This window comes from Microcaecilia unicolor, chromosome 6 (assembly GCF_901765095.1).
Source record: "Microcaecilia unicolor chromosome 6, aMicUni1.1, whole genome shotgun sequence".
Classification (NCBI taxonomy): Eukaryota; Metazoa; Chordata; class Amphibia; order Gymnophiona; family Siphonopidae; genus Microcaecilia; species Microcaecilia unicolor.
The window spans coordinates 55,132,105-55,156,510 of NC_044036.1; the positions used below are offsets into that span (position 1 = coordinate 55,132,105).

The 24,406-nt window shown below is 43.5% G+C and overlaps 1 protein-coding gene across 1 annotated transcript in view; it reads left to right on the plus strand.

Annotated features, from left to right (window-relative positions):
• The window catches only part of DNAJB4 (DnaJ heat shock protein family (Hsp40) member B4), a 62,787-nt gene extending 42,574 nt beyond the window's left edge, over positions 1–20,213 (plus strand). The window contains exon 3 of the mRNA XM_030205651.1: positions 19,635–20,213. Coding sequence (XP_030061511.1) covers positions 19,635–19,868 — 234 coding nt within the window. The 3' untranslated portion in view covers positions 19,869–20,213. The remainder of the gene's footprint in view (positions 1–19,634) is intronic.
• Positions 20,214–24,406: the final 4,193 nt, after the last annotated feature.

Consider the following 24,406-nt stretch of genomic DNA (forward strand, 5'->3'; position numbering starts at 1 on the left):
TTGGTGTGCAGCAGTCTTTTAGGACTTCAACTGATGCTTTCTACTCCCTCTCCAAGCTTGACTTGGTGGAACTATCCAGAGCACTTCCTTCCGGGGGGGGGGGGGGGGGGGGGGAAAGTCCTATAGTGGCCACTGATATGAATCTGCTCAACTGGGGGGGGGGGGGGGGCTCACTGCTTAGGAAGAGTAGTACAGGGGTGTTGGTCACCCTGGAGGACGCCTCTTGGTGTATCAACCATCTTGAGATCCGGGTGGGTTACTTGCCTCTGGTAGAGTTCCTCCCTCTGCCCTGGGGGGGGGGGGGGAGCAATCCGAATCATGGTGGACAATGATATGATGGTGACCTATATAAACAAGCAGAGAGACACCAGGAATCGAGCAGTGGCCCTGGAAGCAGCAGCCCTTTGTTCGGCAGAGGCAAACCTTGTGGCATTGTCAGCAGTCCACATAAGTTGGCAAAGACAGTGTTCAGGTGGACTTTCTCATCTACTCTGTGCTGGATCCAGGGGAGGAGTGGGAACTGGGGCAGACATCCAGCTCCTGGACCAGTGCAGGCAGCCTGTCTTCCATCTCATGGTCTCAAGTAGGAATGCTAAGGTGGCTAGCTTCTTCAGTTGCTAGAAGGAAGCTGCCTTGATTGGTATAGATGCTGTGGTCCAGCAGTGGCCCAGGGAGGAGTCTCTTTATGTCTTTCGCAGAATAGTGCATCTTCCCTTTCTGGTCCCTTTGGTACTTCTGGGTTGGCCCTGAAAGCTGAGGTGAGCAGATCCTAGTTTGGCTGCTAATGGAAGCCCCTCTTCCTCATCCCAAGGGTCAAGGTTTGCTTCAACAGCGTCCAGTGGAAATGGAGGATCCAGATCCCTTCTGGCCCATGGTTTAGCCCTTGAGAGGTGACATCTATCAAAGCGACCGTTTTCTGTTGCAGTAATTGCCACCTTGATGAAAGTCTTCAAATTGGCCACTTTTTGGCTTACATCCTGGTCCAAAAGGTTTTTTGAAGGGTGCTGCAAATAGTGCTCCCTCTCTCCCTGGTAGGCTTAGATCCTGGAGGTGTTCAGTTTTCTGCAGCTGGGTTCAACCAGGGATTGGTGGTAAATTCACTTAAAATCCAGCTAGTGGCTTTCTCATATTACAGGGGTAAGGTGCTAGGGATGCCCTAGCAGCTCATGAGGACCTTGTTTGATTTTTGAAGGGTCTCCCATCTGCAGCCGCCCATTCAACCTTCTTTCCCCTTTTGGGATTTGAATCTGGTGCTGAATGTACTCTCAGGACCTCTCTTTGAGTTCTTGAGGACCTCACCTTGAAGATGATCTTTTTGGTGGTGATTGCTTTGTCCAGAAGAGTGTCAGAACTGCAGGCACCATCCTATTGGGATTCATATCTGTCCTCCTCCGAAGACTTAATGTCCATCCATACTGTCCCTTCTTTCCAAAAGTGATCTCTCCTTTTCATGTGAACGAGGAGGTATGCTTGCCCTCCTTTTGTGGACTTGGGCTTGAACTTGAGAGTCACGAAGCTTCACAGTAGTTATAGTTAGTTTATTGAAAGCTTGATATACCACTTATACAACAAGTTGGCCAAAGCGGTTTACAAAAGAAAGAAAAGGATTGCCATTATCAACCGGAAAGCAAACATACATTCAATAGGTAATAGATGGGGTATATGTGGTGTCAGCTTCCTCAAGGTCAGGACATGACTCTGTATTTCAGGGTGACGCCTTTTTCAATGTTTCCGAAGGCTAGTTGGAAAAAATAAATCTTTAAAAGTTGTTTAAATTTTGGAAAAGAAGATTCAGCTCTAATAAAGGCTGGTAAAGATTCAGCTCTAATAAAGGCTGGTAAATCATTCCAAGATCTTGGGCCCACAAAGAAAAAAGCAGAGGAACATATTAAATCACTAGTAAAAAAAGGCCCGTTTCTGACACATATGAAACGGGCGCTAGCAAGGTTTTCCTCATAATGTGTATGTTTTGGAGAGTGTATGTGAGAGTGACTGTGTGTGATAGAGAGAGTGAAAGTGTGAGTGTGTGTGTGTGAGAGAGAGAGTGAGTCTGGGTGTGAGCGTGTCTGTGAGAGAGTGTGTGTGTGAGAATGAGAGTGTGTGCAATTGCGTATGGGAGACACAGTGTGATAGAGAGAGAGAGAGAGTGTGTTTCACACAGATACAGTGTGTGCGTGAATGAGAGTGTGTGTGAGGCACAGATTGTCTGTGAGACTGAGTGTATGAGACCAAGCGAGTATGTAAGTGACTGTGTGACACATAGAGAGTGAATATGATACAATGTGAGACATAGAGTGTATGAGAGTGAGAGACAGAAACACATTGTCTGTGAGAGAGAGAGTGTGTGTGTGTGTGACAGAGATACCTCCCTCCCTCCCTCTCTCTCTAAGGTGTCAGGCCCCCCTCTTTCTCTGGTGTCTGAGATTGCTGCCACTGCACCTAAGCAATTGGTGTGCTGGAGGAGAGGAAGAGAGAGAGAGAGTGTGTGTGTGGGGTGGGGGGGATGTGTTGGAGGGGTTCAGCTTGGAAGAAGAGGGGTGTGGGGGATTCTGGATGCGCTGCCAGATGAAAGTAAGTGAGTATGTGTGTGTGTGTGTGGGGGGGGGGGGGTTCAGGAAGCAATGGCAGATGACAGAGTGAGGGAGTGTGTGTGTGTGTGTGGGGGGGGGGGGGCAGGGGGTACAGGAAGCGCTGCCAGATGAGAGAGTGAGTGTGTGTGTATGGGGTTTCATGAAGCGCTCCCATCCTTGAACCCCCTCCCCACCTCAGTCCCCTTCTCTCATTCAAGAACCCCCTCCCCAGTCTCTCCCATCCAAAAACCCCAGTCCCCTCCCCACCCGTCCCCTTCTCCAATCCGAGAACCCCCTCCCCAGTCTCTCCCATCCAAAAACCCCAGTGCCCTTCCCACCCGTCCCCTTCAAGCATCCAAGAACCCCCTCCCCCATCCTTGAACCCCCTCCCCACCTCAGTCTCCTTCTCCCATTCAAGAACCCCCTCCCCAGTCTCTCCCATCCAAAAACCCCAGTCCCCTCCCCACTCGTCCTCTTCAAGTATCCAAGAACCCCCTCCCCACCTCAGTCCCCTTCTCCCATTCAAGAATCCCAGTCCTCTCCCCATCCGTCCCCTTCTCCCATCCGAGAACCCCCTCCCCAGTCTCTCCCATCCAAGAACCCCAGTCCCCTCCCCACCCGTCCCCTTCAACTATCCAAGAACCCCTCCCCACCCCCTTCTGCTTCTCCCATCCATGAACCCTCCCACCTCAGTCTCCTTCCCATTTGAGAACCCCCTCCCCCCCACCTGAGAGCCCCACACCCTTCTCCCATCTGAGTCCCTCCCCACCTACCAGCTCCATTCGCCTGCCGCCCAGGCCCACCACCCTCACTGCCTTAAAAAAAACCCAATTTGAAGCACTGGAGTAACAGGCAGCAGCGCCTCGCGTCTGCCCTTCTACTAAAAATCTCTTCCACGACGTCATTGGGCCTTCCCACATTGAGTCCCACCCGCCCTCGCGGTAATTGGAAGTTACCTGAGAGGAGGGCGGGACTCAATGTGGGAAGGCCCAATGACGTCGTCGAAGAGATTTTTAGTAGAAGGGCAGACGCGAGGCGCTGCTGCCTGTTACTCCAGCGCTTCAAATTGGGTTTTAAAGGCAGGACAGCGTCGGGAGCGGACTCGCAGCACCCCCCACCCGCTGACATCTGAGGCGGAGCGCCTCCACGTCGCCGTCGCGCGTTGCTGGGAGAGGACTCGGAGCACCCCCCCACCCGCTGACATCTGGGGCGGAGCGCCCCCACCACGTCGCCGTCGCGCGTTGCTGAACTTGGGAGGGAGGGAGGGAGAGTGGTGCTCGGACGGTCGGGGCGGGGTTACCTGAGGAGCGCGGCACGGTTGGTAGCCAGCGTTTCCTTGGCAGGGGGAGGAGTAGGGAAACACGCTCCGCGTGTTTCCCTACTCCTCCCCCTTCCTTGATGCGGTCCCTGCTTTAATTTTTCTGTTGGTTTTCCGCCCTCGACGTCATGACGTTTGACGCGAGGGCGGGGCAGCAAGTCGTTCAGTGGCTTCACCACCACGAACTTACGAACCGTTCTGGGACTCGGAGTCTGAGTGACTTCAGAACGTTGTCCTCAGAACGTTGAGGGTGCCTTTTATTATATTAGATAATGGGCTATAAGAGGTGAAAGTAAGAACAAATGGTTGGCATCTAATAATCTTAAATTACTTTTTGCAAGGAGGGGGGTAGCATGGTCAAACCTATGAGCTCTACTGCAACGTTCACCCCTTTCAACAAGAAGTGATGTCTTCAGTTCCTCCATCAATACAGAAATGTGATAGAACTCCAATAGGCTCCTTTTCTCTTTTAACAGGAGCTAACCATATAGCATTCCCTCCTTCTCAACAGGGGGCACTAGGAAACTTGAACTCTTTCATAAGTGCTTTACATCTGTTTCAAAGTCAATCTGCAAGGCCCCCCTCTTACTCAGGGTGAATAATCATAAGACATCTGTTATTTCATCTAACATCCCCCTTCTGAAGCCTTCCTCGGTAACAGGTCACAACTGTTACCCTCCTTGCACCACCTGACACTCCATCTAGAGAATACCACTTGACAAACAGGCTTAACAGGATATGCAAATTAATCACTGAGAAGGCAAATCTTCTCTCATAGGCTATACTTTAATTACTCTGAAGGGGTACTCTTCTTGCACCAAATTAACAAGCACTCTTGAAAAAAAGCCATTGGGGAACGTGTGGGTAAGTTATACAATATTCAGTTAGCCAGCTTCCCAGGATATGCAAATTAACCATTCTAAATGCAAATCCACTGCAATTAGCTTCTGCTAACCACTCTGTAGAGGTTACTCTTCTTTCAACAAACAATTCATTACCCTCTCTTCAACAGAGCCCTCCACTGGGAGATGAGGGTCTCAGATAAAAACAATCACCACCCCTTGGACAGGACTTCACTTCAGGAAGATGCTGAACTTTCGTGCCTCCTAAATCCTTAATCTTCTCTAGGTCAGAGCCAAAGAGACATTTGCCCCTGAAAGGCAATTTAGCCAGACAAGACTTAGACGCTACATCAGCAATCCAATCTCTTAACAAAAATCATCTTTTTGCAGAGACCGCTAGGGACAGACTTAGCTGCCGCTCACAGAATATCATCCAAAGCATCTGCAAGGTAAGGCAGTGATACTTTCAAAGAAGGCAAAAAGTCAGGTGGAGAATCTAAGGCAACTTCAACTTTACAATCCTGTCCTCCACCCCCGGCTGTTAACATTAGAGTCTTACTTCAAGGCTCACAGTGTTCCTTCTGCACTGTGGTCAAATCAAAGTTCCTTATCCTTCCCATTATTCTGGACTTCAGGTAAGTACAAGCCAAACAGAGAGGGTAAACAGCATACATAGAAAGTACACAAATGAAAAAAGCAACACTGGGCCTTCAAGACTGAGACAACAGGAGTATTTTATTGATAAATGACCCGACACAGGCTGTGTTTCGGCGTCAAATGACGCCTGCCTCAGGGGTCTAAAAATAACAAAGCATATATATGAATTTTCTTAACATGTTTTAAAATTCATCTCATGATTGATTTTTAATGTATTGTTTTATTTAATTCATGTTTTATAATTCATTTTATGAATGTTTTCCTAATATCGTTCTCTAATTATTTAGTTATTTTTTAATGTGAATTATATATGCTTTGTTATTTTTAGACCCCTGAGGCAGACGTCATTTGACACCGAAACACGGCCCGTGTTGGGTCATTTATCAATAAAATACTCCTGTTGTCTCAGTCTTGAAGGCCCAGTGTTGCTTTTTTTGTTTGTGGACTTCAGTTAAGTACCTTGTCTTTCTTTAGGGATCCTCCTTTGGGGTCCAAGCCCCAGGGTTTCCAGCTCATCCTTATGGATCCTTTCATTTGGTGTCCAGTCATCAATTGCTTGGCATCCTTCATTCTTCGTGGAGGGCTCCTTCCCCTTCTTGGGAAAAGGCGTTTTTAAAGGGCTGCTTCCTACCAACCCCATCTTTCCTAGGCTCCTCCCATATTCTAGAAAAGGCATAGAACCTTATCCAATGGGCTTGCCTTCTAAAGGGAACTAATCCTACCTTCAGCCATTGCCCTCCCCTTTCAACTTAGCAGAAGAGTAACCTCCGCCCCTCCCCTCCCCAGCTATCTGTCAGGGCTATCGTTGAGGCAGGGCTCCCCTTAGTGGCCTCTACTAAATAACACAAGGGCCTCTACCATTAGAATGCCCTCTAGAGGCCACTACCCATCTAAGCAGGCGTCTTCTACTTCTGCGCACCCTCTAGTGGCTCCCTTCAGGTCATTACAGCAGTCTTCTATAGAAATGCTAAATAGTAGTAGTATGCTGCTCCCCAGTATCTCTCCACACTCGTCCTTCCCTACACCCCTTCCCGTGCACTCCGCTCCATGGATAAATCCTTCTTATCTGTTCCCTTCTCCACTACTGCCAACTCCAGACTTCGCGCCTTCTGTCTCGCTGCACCCTATGCCTGGAATAAACTTCCTGAGCCCCTACGTCTTGCCCCATCCTTGGCCACCTTTAAATCTAGACTGAAAGCCCACCTCTTTAACATTGCTTTTGACTCGTAACCACTTGTAACCACTCGCCTCCACCTACCCTCCTCTCTTCCTTCCCGTTCACATTGATTTGATTTGCTTACTTTATTTTTTGTCTATTAGATTGTAAGCTCTTTGAGCAGGGACTGTCTTTCTTCTATGTTTGTGCAGCGCTGCGTATGCCTTGTAGTGCTATAGAAATGCTAAATAGTAGTAGTAGTAGTAATAGTAGTCTTCCACCATAAGAGCTCCCTCTGGTGTCTAGGTCCTGTCGAGGCATGTCCTATATTTATCACACTTCAGTCTAACAGCAGAGTTTTGGAAAATCTGAAGCTTTCGAGACAGAAACTTAGGAATGCCACAGTAGACGGCATTACAATAGTCCATGTGTGATAGCCCGATTTCACAAATAGGATTGAGTTAAGGTAGGGTGACAGACCAGGTCAAATGCAGCAGAGAGATCCAAAGAAACAGAGCAATTTTCCCTTGATTCAAAATAGGGTGAAGGTCACTTAATAAACCAGTTATTGTGGTTTCTGTACTATGGGAAGAACAAAATCCTGTTTGACGGGGGTGAAGGATGGAAAGCTGATCAAAACCAAACTTTTCACAGAGCTTGGATAAAAATGGAAGATTGGAGATGGGATGGTAGTTTGATGGTGTAGCGCCGGAGCGCAGCTCTACCATACAATCGCTTGAGGTTTAACCTCTTCACACTACGTCTGTGATGGGTGAAGGCTTACCCAATGATTCTCACACAACTGGTTGCCAATTCAGCAAACTTTTCTCTATTTTTCTTCAAACAGCAGTCAGTAATCATAAGCAAAAGCAGAGCACAAACAGCTATGAAAACATAAGAAAAAAAAAGATTAGATTGGGGGTTAGCAGGCACTTGACTCCTCAAGTAGCCACCAGAATCTTCCACTGAGCCTCAAGTATCCACCAGACTTTCCCCCTGAGCCTAAGGTGTTCCCTTATTTTATAGGTCTTTTATCTTATCTCTCTATCCCTTCCTTCTCATCTGCCTATCTATCCTTTTCACCTATCATCGCTCACCTAGTCTTCATCCCACCCATCCTCAATCTTGCTCCTATCACATACAGCTATGGTTTACTATATTTTCTAAATTCCTAACATTCTACTACACATTCTGTAGTTAGATGCATCCCATGTTTGTTTTCCCCTGCTGCTGGCCCCTTCTGTTTCCTTCCTTACCTACTTAAAATACAAGCTTAAAGATGACTTGGAGACTGGGCATGCAAATGGCAGATGATGTTTAATGTGAGCAAGTGCAAAGTGATGCATGTGGGAAAGAGGAACCCAAAATATAGCAATGTAATGCAAGGTTCCACATTAGGAGTCACCAACCAGGAAAGGGATTCTAGGCATCATCATTGATGATACATTGAAACCTTCTGCTCAGTGTACGGTGGCGGCTAAGAAAACAAATAGAATGTTAGGTATTATTAGGAAATGAATGGAAAACAAAAATGAGGATGTTATAATGCCTTTGTATCGCTCCATGTTGTGACCGCACCTCTGAATATTGTGTGCAATTCTGGTCACTGCAACTCAAAAAAGATATAGTGGAATTAGAAAAAGTACAGAGAAGGATGATGAAAATGATAAAGGGGATGGAACGACTTTCTAATGAGGAAAGGTTAAACCGGCTAGGGCTCTTCAGCTTGGAGAAAAGACAGCTGAGGGGAGATATGATAGAGGTCTATAAAATAATTAATGGATTGGAATGGGTAGACCTGAATTGATTGTTTACTCTTTCCAAAAATACTAGGACTAGGGGGCATGCAATGAAGCTACTAAGTAGTACATTTAAAATGAATCCGAGAAACTTTTTCTTCACTCAATGTGTAATTAAACTCTGGAATTCGTTGCCAGAGAATGTGGTAAAAGCAATTAGCTTAGCGGGTTTAAAAAAGGTGTGGATAGCTTCCTAAAAGAAAAGTCCACAAGCCATTATTAAAATGAGCTTGGGGAAAATCCACTGCTTATTTCTAGGATAAGCAGCATAAAATGTATTGTACTGTTTTAGGATCTTGCCAGGTACTTGTAACCTGGATTGGCCACTGTTGAAAACAGGATGCTAGGCTTGATGGACCTTCGGCCTGTCCCACTATGGCAATAATTATGAACAGAAGAAGGGTGAAAGTACATATTTTCCTTGCAGGCTTTCTCTAATATATATACAATTATATACAGAGCCCTATCCAGAAGAGTCTTTCTGACAGTAACAATGGGCATGATAAATCAGAAGTCTACTTTTTAGGAATTGGGGTGATGGCTGCTTACTTCCATCGTAGTGGCACTAGGCCAGAAGAGAGGCTTTCTGTAATGGGTTGGAGACAGAGGGGGTAGTAAACCATGATTTGGGTAAGAAAACTATAGTAGGATATCAAAAGCATAGGTTGTAACATGCATAGAGCGAAATAGTTTAGTAAGTTGAGTTAGGGACGAAAAATTGAAATTGTCCCAAACTGCTGAATGAGTTAAATGAACAGAGGACGTCAGATGAACATGGGGAAGATGTTGAGAGACTGAGCTCAAAGAACCTGTGAAAGAATTAACTAATAAATAAACTCTGTAACATAAGTAGCAAGAACAGTAGCAGTGGGAATAGAGGAGTTGACTTTTTATGAGGGCTCCATGTCAAGTGTGTGACTACTGATTATAGTGATTTTATCGAATTGGAGGACATAGATATCAGAGTAGAGAAATAGGAGTGCTTAACCTTCTTAACCTTGCACTATAGAGTTCTGTCTGGAGCAAAGTTTCCTGTATGATGCCTGCGCCAATAATGTTCTGCTTTCCTTACCTGGCAGCAAAGAAGGAAGAGGCCTTGATGGAACCAGACATTCTTACTCTGAACTGAAGAGACAGTAGTTTTCTGGTGTCAACTAAAAAAATGTGAAAGAGCTTAATTCCAAGGGGTGGCTTTGGCTTCAAGAGAAAGAGAGGAAAAATTAGAAGGGAAAAGAGTGTAATGGAGGAGTGGATTCAGGGTCATGATTGCGAAAATGAGAAGAATTAGTAGGGGGAGACAGTTGGGAGGGAGAAGCAGACTGTAATAAAGATGAGAAGATGGTCCAAGTGATTAGGAAGTGATCCAACCAAAGATGAGGGTGAACAGCTAGCTGATTAATAGTGAAAGAAACTGACAAGAGAAAGAGAAGCATGTATAAAGTATGACTTCCACGTGAGTGGGGAAGTGGACAGCTTGAGAAAGTCCTAAATCAGCCAGGAAAGCCAATAAAGAGGAAGCCCGGGGAGAATTAGGAATATCTACGTGTATATTAAAAGTCACCACTGACCACTAGATTAGAAAAGCATCAGCTAGAGTTTGTTCTAGGGCTTCCCAAAGATGCAGTGGGGGAGAAAGTAGACAGTAACAAACCAGCATCAAAAAAGACCAGGGAACAGAGATGGATAGCACAAGTAGCTTAGGATCGAGAAAAGTAGGAGAAATTTCTTGATATTTAAAGAATGACGGAAGGCAGAGAGCAACCCTGCCCCCCCTTCTTAGTGGATCTTGAGGTATGGAATGCCACATAGTTGGGCAGAAGGGCAGTAAAAATAAGATTCCTCCCCGTCTTTAAACCAGATTTCAGTTGATGGCTAGGACTTGCAGACTGGAACTTGAGAACAGATCTAACAAAGAGGGGATTTACTTCAGATTGAACGAGCATTCAATAATTCTACCTTGATAGAATTTAAACCAGTGGAAGAGGTAGAGTGAGTAGAAAAACGAGCTACAGCTTACCAAAGTTTTAGAATAATTTGGTCTGTGGCTCCCAAAAGCTGGGATTGTGGAAACACAAGGAGGACCTGATGGTGCCATGTTGGCACCGCTCTGGTAAAAGCAGCAGCTAAAGCTGGAGGACCCGGTGGAGAAATTAACAGATTTAGAGTTGTCAGAAAACGCCCCTGGAGTTTGCCCCAAGGAGCACGACTTGCTCCTTGGGATACTCCTTTGGCGCGGTATGCCACTGACAGATTTAAAATGTAGGAAGGGAAGTGCCTTCCAGGTGTGGCTTATGTGTGTCGGTCACATGACCAGTTTGGGTCAGGTTAACTGACGTGGGGAGCATGTCAAAATCTGAAATCATAGAGAGCAAACACTACAATAAGTGCAAGCACATAGAATAGCAGAGAATAAAAGTACGCCTCTGAATGACTTATAGGTGTGGCTTACGTGCGTCAGTCATGTGATCAATTCGGGTCAGGTTAGCTGACAAGCAGATGTCTAGAACATTGCTTTGGAGACAAATGTCTTTTGGCTCTTGGACTGTTTCTTTGTCTTTTTCCATTGGCCCCAAAAGGGCCGGGTAGTGTCCAGAGCTTCCATTGCACACTGCTTATTGGCAGCCATTGAAGCCGTCTATATTTGCCTTCTGGCCTGTGAGGGCACTCAACTTATGCTCAGATGTCTTGGGTAGAGACCCCGAGCATTCTCACCTGACTATATCTTTAGGGTGACAATTTGGTTGTTGCTCCATTCCTTTGTGAAGCATTACTGACTGGATGTGCCATTCCAATTGTTAAGGTGGTACAGGTGGATGCTAAGGAAGGTGAAATCTAGTCATACCTGTTAATTTCCTTTCCTTTAGTCTAACCAAGTGTCTGGTTATGGAATTAATCATAGCTGCAGTGGTTGATGGAGTATAGGTATTTATGGGGCTTTTGCAGAGGTTTGCCCAGAGCACTAGTTCTTATACTGGTCATGTCACTGGGAGTCAGTGTCTCTACTTCTATCTGCTGGTAGGAGAGGAATACAACCCAGTCGTTCAGGATGGTGTAGCTAGACACTGAGGGCTCCTTTTACAAAGCCATGGTAGCGATTCCCAGTTCGGCAAAATCGACAAAGCCCATTCAGTTCCTATGGGCTTCATTGCAATTGCTGCGCGGGAATTACTACTGTGGCTTTATAAAAGGAGCCCTAAAGAAGGCAATATTTAGGCATACTTGTTAACGTTCTTTCCTTTAGTCCTGCTGCACCATCTTGAGACCCTCCCTGGAAGACTTCAGTTCAGGGAACTTGTGTTCTCTGCATATCTCCATTGTGGTGTGAAAAAGAAAATAATAGGGCAATTTATTGGAGTTCTTTATAGCTGCAGTGGTTGATGTGGCATGGGTGTAGTATCTGGGACCTGTAGCTACTACAACAGAGGCATACTGGAGTTTTCCACAGAACACCAGCTCTTATACGGGTGATTTTCATTGGGAAAAATCAGTGTTTCTACCTCCATTTGCTAGTAGGAGGGGAATACAACCCAGTTGTTTAGGATGGTACCTCAGGACCAAAGGAAAGGAAATTAACAGGTATGATTATATACCTCTTTTTCTTAATTTTGGAAGCAGAAGTAAGCAATGGGGGAATTAAGGAGAATTACTTCCATAATCTCTCATGTAAAGCCTTCCTTGAAACAAGCACTTTTAAAAATCTGTGCATGCCTTTGAGCTGGTATAAAATGTGACAGGTAATTTTTCCCCATAAACCTCTTTATACAATGGGGAATACACTGGTAAATTTTTGTCCTGTCCACTGCAAGCCAAAAATCATACCCCTACTATGCAACTCTTGAAATCTACGCATGCAAATAGTGGCTTTCTGAATAGCCATTTTTATGATTATGTAATATACACATGTAAATGCTGATGTTTACATGTGGAGATGCTTCTAAAATAATCCCCATAGTATACTTAAATTTTTAGAAGGTATTTGTTGAAAGCTGTATGAGACTCCTTGGGAGATTAGAGTCAGGGAATAGGAGTGTAATTTAAAAACTGCTAAAAGACAGGAAACAGAGTAAGAATAGTAATCAGTTATCTGTATAGAAAAGGGCCAATAAAGGAGTGCCACAAGAGGGACCTCTTCTGTTTCATATTGATAAATGGTCTGGAGATAGATGTGATAAGTGAGTGATCAAATTTGCAGATGACAAAAAATTATTCAAAGTCATTAAAACAACTGAAGACTGAGGATTTTCAGAAGAATTTAGTGAGACCAGGATACTGGGCATTTAAGTGCACATAGAAATTAATGTGGACAATTGGAAAATAATGCACATAGAAAAAATAACAACTACAGATACAAAATGCTAGTTGGTGCGTTAGGAATCACCACCCCAAGAAAAAGAAGATTTGGGAGTCATTGTGGACGTAATTGAAATATTCTGTGGCAGATGGCTTGCTGAATAGAATATTCTAAATTTGAAAAGTAACAAGCACAACTTGTATTATTGTTCTAAGTCAACTTATCTGAGCTTAAAGGAACTTCTCGGCGGTTATCTCAACAGAGCGCCTCCGTTTCACTAAATGCTTCTTCAGGAGACAACAGACTATTTTCAAAGCATACTTTCCAGTCCACGTGTCCTGTCAAAAAGACATATCCATAAGGTACATACCTACTTGAATACAATCATAGAAGGTACTTATCTGGGTTCTTGGCAGTTTGTACCTGTTTGCGCACTTGCTGATAGTAGTGTTTCTACTGAGTCCAGTTCAAACTTGGCGCCTAGCTTATTTAAAAGGACACTGATAGAGCTCCACCAATCATATGCTACCTGTTTACTTCTCGCATTACTTAACCGCCCACATGATGGTTAGCTTTTAACCAATATTATAGTTGTACATTCTTTGCCTCTTAACTTTAAACAGAAGTTGATTAAGCCAGTATAAGCGTAACTAACAAATAAGTTTACAAGAACGCTTTGTATTCAACTTTATTGTTAAGTCCCTTAGGAGATGAAGATTGAAATTTATATATCCAACGTTATTCCACTTGTAATAATTTACAATTTCTGTTGCTTCTTCTAATTGAGAGTAATACTTGATCAATGGCTATACATCGGTAGTCCTGAAATTGATAAATGTATGCTGTGCATGACTACTGGTGCTTCCATTTTCCGATACAGTATATTATGTTTATGTTCACTTAATCTTTGTTTTAACATTCTGTTGGTTGTGCCAACATATATTTTCTGGCAAGGGCATATTAGGAGTATTGTGTACAATTCTGGTCGCCGCATCTCAAGAAAGATATAGTGGAATTGGAAAAGGTGCAGCGAAGGGCGACTAAAATAATAGCGGGGATGGGACGACTTCCCTACGAAGAAAGACTAAGGAGGCTAGGGCTTTTCAGCTTGGAGAAGAGACGGCTGAGGGGAGACATGATAGAGGTATATAAAATAATGAGTGGAGTGGAACAGGTGGATGTGAAGCGTCTGTTCACGCTTTCCAAAAATACTAGGACTAGGGGGCATGCGATGAAACTACAGTGTAGTAACTTTAAAACAAATCGGAGAAAGGTTTTCTTCACCCAACGCGTAATTAAACTCTGGAATTCGTTGCCGGAGAACATGGTGAAGGCGGTTAGCTTGGCAGAGTTTAAAAAGGGGTTAGGCGGTTTCCTAAAGGACAAGTCCATAAACCGCTACTAAATGGACTTGGGAAAAATCCACAATTCCGGGAATAACATGTATAGAATGTTTGTATGTTTGGGAAGCTTGCCAGGTGCCCTTGGCCTGGACTGGCTGCTGTCGTGGACAGGATGCTGGGCTCGATGGACCCTTGGTCTTTTCCCAGTGTGGCATTACTTATGTACGTATGTACTAGGACGTACACTATATAAGTACTATTACACTTGTTGAGTCATTGTGGACAATATGTTAAACATTTTAGCCCAGTGTGCAGTGTTGTCTAAAAATCAAGTTAGAATATTAGGGATTATTTGAAAAGTGATGGGGAAGAAAACTGAGAATATCATTGTATCTCTGTATAGGTTCCTAGTATGAGTGCATTTTCAGTATTGTATGGCGTTCTGGTTATCTTATCTCAAACGGAATGTAGCACAAAAATGTAGCAGAACTTGAAAAATGTTTAGAGAAGGACAGCAAAATGATAAAGGGGATAAAACACAGCTTTTATAAAGAAAGGCTAAACAAGTTAGGCCTTTTTCAGCATGAGAAAAAGACAACTGAGATCAGGGCCAGCCCAAGGAAATCCAGTGCTCTAGAGTCTAGACAAACCTTCAGCTGTGTGCTGTGTCACCTCAGGAGTGGCTTAAAGCTTTAACTTACTGCCTCCCCCATAATCTAGTGTTCTCCCTTCCCTTCGTGTGGCCAGCATCTCCTTTATGTTCACCATCCAGCTTCTCCCCTTCTCTTCATGCTCCTACTGGGCCTGAGCTGCTGCTTCTGCTGGCACCGCCCCCATCGTGCCATCCTCCTTCTTATGGAGCTGTAGTGACAAACTGATTCAGAGCCTGCATGGAGTTATTAACTACAGGCTTACACTTGAGCTCTGCTACATCTTCCCCCTCTCAATACAGTGCTTCCTTTCAAGGGGGGGAGCGGTAAATGCAGCATCATTCAAGCTTGGACCTCTGATTAAGACTCCACACTGGTGCTGAATCTATCTGCTTGTTCTTTTGCTCCTGGAAGAGAGAAGACTGCAACAGTGGTGGGAGAAAGTGGAAGGGAAAAAGGGTGAGATGAAATACTGTAGTTTACCCCCCCCTCCCCCTCCCCCTCCCATTCTGCTGTCCTAGGCAGATGTGTAGTCCACCTAGTGCCAGGGTCAACCCTGACTGAGGGGATATATGATAGAACATCTAAAAATCATTAGTGTGGAATAGTTAAATAGGGGAAAGGTTTACTGAAAGTTTAAACACAAAACAAGATAAGACTATGAGGGGCATAATCGAACGTCGCCGGCCAAATAGATTGCCGGCAGCGCTACAGCTGGCCGGAACTGTATTATCGAAAAAGATGGCCGGCCATCTTTTTTTTCGATAATATGGTTTAGCCCGGCCAAATGCCGTGGAGTTCGCCGGGTTTGAGATGGCCGGGTTTGTTTTTCAGCGATAATGGAAAGTTATGTCGGTAAGAGGAACCCGAATTATAGCTACGTCTTGCAAGGTTCCGCGTTAGGAGTTACGGATCAAGAAAGGGATCTGGGTGTCGTCGTCGATGATATGCTGAAACCTTCTGCTCAGTGTGCTGCTGCGGCTAGGAAAGCGAATAGAATGTTGGGTGTTATTAGGAAGGGTATGGAGTCCAGGTGTGCGGATGTTATAATGCCGTTGTATCGCTCCATGGTGCGACCGCACCTGGAGTATTGTGTTCAGTACTGGTCTCCGTATCTCAAAAAAGATATAGTAGAATTGGAAAAGGTACAGCGAAGGGCGACGAAAATGATAGTGGGGATGGGACGACTTTCCTATGAAGAGAGGCTGAGAAGGCTAGGGCTTTTCAGCTTGGAGAAGAGACGGCTGAGGGGAGATATGATAGAAGTGTATAAAATAATGAGTGGAATGGATCGGGTGGATGTGAAGCGACTGTTCACGCTATCCAAAAATACTAGGACTAGAGGGCATGAGTTGAAGCTACAGTGTGGTAAATTTAAAACGAATCGGAGAAAATTTTTCTTCACCCAACGTGTAATTAGACTCTGGAATTCGTTGCCGGAGAACGTGGTACGGGCGGTTAGCTTGACGGAGTTTAAAAAGGGGTTAGATAGATTCCTAAAGGACAAGTCCATAGACCGCTATTAAATGGACTTGGAAAAATTCCGCATTTTTAGGTATAACTTGTCTGGAATGTTTTTACGTTTGGGGAGCGTGTCAGGTGCCCTTGACCTGGATTGGCCACTGTCGGTGACAGGATGCTGGGCTAGATGGACCTTTGGTCTTTCCCAGTATGGCACTACTTATGTACTTATCTCAAACCCCGGCCAAATTCAAGGCATTTGGCCGTGGGAGGAGCCAGCATTTTAGTGCACTGGCCCCCCTGACATGCCAGGACACCAACCAGCCACCCTAGGGGTCACTGCGGTGGACTTCAGAAAAGCTCTCACGTGTATAGCTCCCTTACTTTGGGAGCTGAGCCCCCCAAACCCACTACCCACAAATGTACTGCACCCTCTAAAATTGCTCCAGGGACCTGCATATACAGCCTCTAGGACTTATTGCTGCTGTATAACTTTGGCACACCAGTTCACACCTGAAGACTAATCTCTCTGAAAAAGTCCTTTCTTGAAATAACGACGTTTACTCACAGTTAACTGCAGATCAGAGGTTGAGTCCCCTGGTACTAAGATTAGCAGTAGGTCAGAGCTGGTACAATGGTGTACAATGCCCTCTTTCAGCACCATTCAAGGTAAGAACTACGTTCTCTAACGTGGGTAACACAGGAAAGGGAACGAAAACTGGCTTACAATAATGGCCACTACCGCATGGACTACAACAGGAAACAAAACAGGGCACACTCTGACCCAGTTAGCAGGGGGGAAACGCACCATGGGAGTAGAGCCCAGTACCCTACATCCACCACAATGCATTGCTAATGTGACTCTGCAGGGCACCTAACAGAAAAGTTGTCACACTCACCCGAGAGCCACATCACAACCAGGGAAAGGCTGTTGGAGGATACAACACATTCTGCTGTCATGGAGGTGGGTACGGCATTTGAGGCTGGCATACAGGTTGGCAAAAAAGGTTTTTAGTTTTATTTTTTTTATTTTGGAAGGGGATTGGTGACCACTGGGGGAGTATGGGGAGGTTATACTCCATTCCCTCCAGTGGTCATCTGGTCAGTTGGGGCACCTTTTTGAGACTTGGTCGTGAAAATAAAAGGACCAAGTAAAGCCGGCGAAATACTGCTTAACACTGCTTTTTTTTTCCATTATTGGCAAAAGCTGGCCATCTGGTAGCCACGCCTATGCCCCGCCTTCGCCAATCTACCTACACGCCCCCTTGAACTTTTGCTGGCAAAGCGACGGGAAAGCGGCGATGCTGTCAAAAATGCCGATTTTGCCGCTTTTAAGAAATCGCTGGCCATCTCCCGATTTGTGTCGGAAGATGGCCAGCGATCACTTTCGATTATAAGCTGGTATATGAAACTGATGACTAACAAGTTTTTTTATTCATGCTGTACAAAATTAAGCTGTAGAATCTGTTGCTGGAGGATGTGGTCAAGGTGGTTAAAAGAGATTTGGGCAAGTTTTTCATGGTGATAGACCATAAGTTATTACCCATGTAGACCTAGGAAAGCCATAACTCATTTCTGGAAAAGAACTATGAGAAGCAGATCTACTTTTTGGTATCTGCTGGGTACTTATTACCCAAACTGGTCACTGTTGGAGACAGCATCTGGAGTTTAGTGAACCTTGGTCTGACCCAGCATAGATTTTCTTATGCTCATTCGTGTTATTACTGGTAGGCCTGATTTTATGCAGTAGGATCTATTTACTAATAACGTATTAAGTGTTAGCATGTGCATGTTAGTAATCTACCTGTAAGTTACTATAATGTCTAGTTGCAAGAATTTAAAAAAAATGAGAATTGTAACTTTGACACATTGCAATTTCAATAGTAAATTAAAAAAAAAAGGAATACTTCTGCATTCTAATTTGAATAAAATGCTAGTGTATTATATTATTGTATAATACAAAACACATTACATGGATTCTGGCATCTGATACACATTTCCTGTTTAAATGGGAGATACATGCCAGTGAAAGCTGAATCAGTGAGATTAGCTAGTATGCCTTTTTTTGGTATGTTTCTCCTCTGTGGGAGAAATATGCACCAGCTGCTGGAACCTGAATTGGATTTGTAATGTTTGTTATTATGTAACATTCTATTTATATCCAGCAGCAAACCATATTAAAGACAAGGGCCTGACTGGAGGTTCTGCTGTGTGCCATACAGATAACCTGGATCCAATTTCTAGGTCAGGTTTTCTACTTCCCTAAGCTGGGATGCTTCAGAAGCTGTGTGTATAGCCCCCTGGGCAGAGGCAGTTCCTGTCATTGTGCAGCAGGGACACTCACTGACCAGCTTTAAGATCATGATTGCAGGGTTCCTGGTCTCAGTCCAGTGGTTCTCAACTAAGGGCTCAGGACATACCTACTACTACTTAGCATAGCCAGTCAGGTTTTCATGATACCCATAATAAATATGCATGGGCTAGATTTGTACACAACAGAGGTAAGTTTTCAGGATACCCACAGTGAATATGCATGGGCTAGATTTGTACACAACAGAGGTAGGTTTTCAGGATACCCACAGTGAATATGCATGGGCTAGATTTGTACACAACAGAGGTAGGTTTGTATGCACTATCTCATGCATATTCATTGTGAGTATCCTGAAAAGCTTGCTGGTGTGGCAGAGGACTGGGATGAGAACCCCTGTCCAAGGCCAAGCCTGCTTCTTCAATAGTAAGGTAGAAAGGGAAAAATCCCCTAGCTAGCTGTGAACAAAGGCTTATAGTAGCACATCCCAATGCAGGTTCCAACTGAGCTGGACTCTGCTTTTCCCTCTCTTCCCGATTCCTCAAAATGAATACAAACATGCCTGAAACCACATACTTTAATAATTAGATACTAGTACAGAATGAAGAATTGAGAGGATTGAGGGAGATAAGTGCAGGAATTTGGAGACAGCACTGATGAAAAATGAACAGCAGTCATAGGAGCCAGCTCTGTGGGTGCTTCAGCACCCCCAATATTGAGAAAATTCCTTGTATGTGTCCAGGGAGGAGTTATTTCTATTGGGCTTAGCACCCGCAATAATTTTGAAAAGTTGGCTCCTATGACAGCAGTAGTAGCCCTTTAATGATTTAGTATAGAAAAGGGAAAAGAAACACACTTTAACAGTTTCAGACAATCACTAACTCACCAAACAGACCACCAAATGTAAACAAAAGAATTAGGCTAATAAAAATAAAAAGAGAAGAATGTCTGGTGATACTCATTTGTACACAAAACAGCATGTTTTAAACTCAATAATATAGATCAATACCTTTAGAACGTGGTAGTCATTCTGCATGTCATCATCAATGCAGTGCTGACAACAGAGCACTAAATATTCAACATTTTGGCTTCATTTATTATCATTCTTTTGTTTAAACTGTTCAAAATACAATTTGTCCATATTAAAGAGCCTGCAGTTTTAGAATTCTTTTTTTTGTTGTTGTTGTTGCTCTTATAAAACGTTTAATTGACTTGATCTAATTATGTGATTTGTTTTAGGCTTTATGTGGCTGTTCCATCACTATTCCAACAATAGAAGGAAAGAACATACCAATGACAGTAAATGAAGTGGTAAAACCTGGAATGAGAAGAAGAGTTATAGGGTATGGATTGCCATTTCCAAAAAATCCTGACCAGAAAGGAGACATGATTCTAGAATATGAAGTGAGCTTCCCAGACAGCATACCTCCACCATCGAAAGAAGTACTTAAGAGACATCTTCCTGTCTCATAAGGACTCAGCTATTTCAGCACAGTTTTAATGGACACTGATGTTACAGAAGAAACAACCATCTAGTTCTTCTGTCTTTAACACAAAAAAATTTTGCACACTAAGAGCCAGGTTATCTAAATATTTTCTCCTAGATATATAACTGGTAAATCCCTAATTTTCAAGCAGAACATCAGTATTTGATTGCTAGCAGTCTGACATGAATACTGGCTTGGGGGCCTGCAAAGTTCCACTGTTAAGTGCAATACAGAAGACCATAGTAGGCAGACTATCAAATTTAGGGCCCTGTTTACTAAGCTGCGTTATAGGCATGTTAGCATCTTTAACGTGCATTAACCATATACATGCGTTAATCATGTATGTGCCTACAATATCCCTATAGGCACCTACACGGTTACAAAACACTAATGCGCCTTAGTAAACAGGGCCCTTAGTATGTTGGTATTCCTTCACAGCTACGTTTTCTTTCTTTTCACTATGGTAATACTAAAGTGCAATCTATCTGTAGCTTCATGAGGAATATTTACTGTGGTAGATCTACAGTGCTGCATGTATAGGAAAAATCTATATAAAACACATTATCTTGACTTTTGCTTTAGAAAGGAAACCACTCAATATTTTCTTCTTTTTGTAATTAGAAGTTATGTTTAATATGTTTCTTAATGTGTGTGTATATATATATATATATATATATATATGTGTGTGTGTTTTGCATTAAATAGGCAATGCGTACATTTTTAATATAGCATTTGAAGTAAAGAATGTGAACACTGTAGACTTTATTTTGTATCTACTAATCTTAAATTTTTTTTGTTCATTGGTGCAGTATTCAGTAAGGTACTGTAGTTATTAGTATAGAAACAACCTTTTTCATATATTGCTTCGAACCAATATGGATGAAAACAACATAGCAGCAAATCTGAAGAATTTATTAGGGCTGTAGCTAGCTGTGTGTGGCTGGTGCGGCCATACAGGGTGCAAGGGAAGCTGGGGTGCCAAAATTGCACCCTGGCCACAGGCTTCCATTGTGGTGCAAGTGGATGCACACCAGGGCACATTTCCAGCTTGTGACGCTTCTGGAATTTATAATGAGATTAAATAAATGGATGGTTCCTTGCCAAAATACCCAACTAGTATGTGTGTGTGTGTGGTAACCTCCTAAATGTATAGTAACTTTTAATCCCTCTTAGATAACATGGTAATTTATTCCACAGACCAGGGCCACTGCCTACAATAGTTCTCTTCCTAGTTGTACATTTTTGACAAACTGAATTTGAAGAATTATTAATCTAATTTCGTGTGTCGAGCATAGCAATCTTGTAGCAGAATATAGAGAAATTGTATTGCAAAGATATGGGGCTAGACCATACAGAATTTTGAAAATAGACATTAATAACTTAAAATGTATTCTAGCCTTTATTGGAAGCCAGTGTAACTTAACTAGGAATGGAGTATCATAATCAGTGGCTTTTCTCCCAAAGATCAATTTGGCTTCCGCATTCTGTGGCATCTGTAATCTTTGTATTAATGAGTTCAGCAAACCTAACAGAACACTATTGCAGTAATCTAGTTGACTCGTAATCACTGTTAACAAAATTGTAACACTTTCCAGTTTTCTTCACATGTTTGTCCATACTGAGTGCAGAATCTAATGTCACTCCAAGAATTTTAATGTATGACTGGAGGGGAATTTCAGCTGTAGATAATTTAATGTTAAGCAGCAATACTTCCACATCTCCACCCCCTATCCACAGAATATTATTTTTATCTGGGTTTATCTTCAAGTTATTTAATAACATCCATTGGCTAACTTTATCAAACACCTTTGTCTTTAAAAGGGAGGTTTGTTGTTATGTTTTTTCCACAGGGAACAGTAAAGAAATATTGTCAGCATAAGAAAACATACATAATCTTAAAGGAGTTAAGCACTTGTTTAAATCTGCTCAGATATATATGTTAAAGAGGATGGAAGAAAACAGAGAACTCTGCTGTACCCCCTGCGACAAATGCTAGGCATTAGAGACGAATTTATTCCATACAACTTGGTTTGATGTTGTAAAAAGCCAGCAAACAATCTTAGAACTTTAACTGAGATTCGTAGTTGGCTCTGTCTCTTGAGAATCTCATGGTTGACCAAGTCGAAAGCGGCTGATCTAGTTGCATAATCAAAATGGATACACCCTTGTCTAAGTTGTTCCTCAAATTAGTCATTAATACTAGTAGGATTGTCTCTGTACTGTAATCAGGATGAAATCCTGACTGCATAGGATTTAGTATTTAATGCTGGTTAAGATAATCCTGTAATCTTATCCCTACCACTGCTTCGACCATCTTGGCCAATAAAGGGATATTATCCACTGGTCTACAGTTTAGTTGAAGAGTAGGATCCAAATGGGAAACCCTTCAATAATGGTGTTAACATAATCAGGCTTATTTTTGAAAGAGGAGGCTGCCCATCTTTCCACACAAATCAGGAGATGGGTGTCCTTCTCTCTGGGTCGCCCAAATCGGCATAATCGAAAGCTGATTTTGGACATCCTCAACTGAATTCTGTCGCGGGGGCTTATCTGAGGCGTAGCGAAGGCAGGATTGGGGCATGCATAACAGATGGGCGTCCTTGGCTGATAATGGAAAAAAGGGCGGCCCTAACGAGCACTTGGCCGACTGTACTTGGTCCATTTTTTTGTTACGACCAGATGACCACTGGAGGGAATCGGGGATGACCTCTGCTTATTCCCCCAGTGGTCACCAACCCCCTCCTACCCTAAAAACAAAAAAAAACTTTAAAATTTTGTTTGCCACCCTCAAATGTCATACCCAGCTCCCTGACAGCAGTATGCAGGTCCCTGGAGCAGTTTTAGTGGGTGCAGTGCACTTCAGCCAGGCAGACCCAGGCCCATCCCCCCCTACCTGTTACACTTGTGGTGGTAAATGGGAGCCCTTCAAAACTCATCTGAAACACACTGTAAGTGCCCACATATTGGTGCCCCCCTTCACCCCCTTAGGGCTATGGGAGTGTTGTACAGGTGTGGGGAGTGGGTTTTGAGGCAGGGGGGTTTGGTGGGCTCAGCACCCAAGATAAGGGAACTATGCACCTGGGAGCAATTTGTGAAGTCCACTGCAGTGCCCCCTAGGGTGCCCGGCTGGTGTCCTGGCATGTCAGGGGGACCAGTGCACTATGAATGCTGGCTCCTCCCATGACCAAATGGCTTGGATTTGGCCGTTTCTGAGACGGGCGTCCTCAGTTTCCATTATCGCCGAAAACCGGGGACGACCATCTCTAAGGACGGCCATCTCTCAGGTCGACCTAAATGTTGGGATTTGGGCGTCCCCGACCATATTATCAACACAAATGATGGACGTCCACCTTGTTTCGATAATACGGGTTTCCCTGCCCCTTCCTGAGGAGAAGGCGCCCTTAGAGATGGTCATCCCCGGTCGATTATGCCCTTCAATGTAACCTAATTTATTTGGCATATTTCCTTCCATCAAAAGTTTGGGTAGAAACTGTTTTGGATGGTCTCTCAGAATTTTGGCTTGACACATTGGCAAGAGCCTTTTTATGAATTTCTTTAAAAGTGTACTTATAAGTTCTTCATTTACAATTGTGAATGAATTCCAAAAACGATCTGCAGGGATACGTAAAGATTATTCAAAGGCAGTATTCTCTACCATAGTTTGAGACCCTTAGTTCCCTACTCAATTGTTTGAAAAAATGTAGATTAATTCACTCTCTTTAAATAGAAACTGGCATGAAAGGAGACTAATATTAATAAAAAATTGAAAATATCTGTCATGACTTGAAAAAAAAAAGTGCAGAGCAGAAGCGTCGGCATAGATATCCTGTTAATTGTAAGAGGACCTTATGAGACTGGGATCCAAATATCAGATGACGTTTAATGGGAGCAAGTGCAAAGTGATGCACATGGGAAAGAGGAACCCGAACTATAGCATTAGGAGTCACCGACCAGGAAATGGATCTAGGCGTCATTGTTGATGATACATTGAAACCCTCTGCTCAGTGGGCGGTGGCGGCTAAGAAAGCAAATAGAATGTTAGGTATTATTAGGAAAGGAATGGAAAACGAAAATGAAGACATAATGCCTTTGTATCGCTTCATGGTGCGATTGCACCTCGAATATTGTGTTCAATTCTGGTCACTGCATCTCAAAAAAGATATAGTGGAATTAGAAAAGGTACAGAGAAGGGCAATGAAAATGATAAAGGGGATGGGACGACTTCCCTATGAGGAAAGGCTAAAGTGGCTAGGGCTCTTAGCTTGGAGGAAAGACGGCTGAGGGGAGATATGGTAGAGGTCTGTAAAATAATGAGTGGAGTGGAACGGGTAGATGTGAATCGCTTGTTTACTTTTTCCAAAAATACTAGGACTCGGGGGCACATAATGAAGCTACACAGTAGTAAATTTAAAACGAATCTGAGAAAATATTTCTTCACTCAACATGTAATTAAACTCTGGAATTCGTTGCTAGAGAATGTAGTAAAAGCAGTTAGCGGGGTTTAATAAAAGGTTTGGGTAGCTT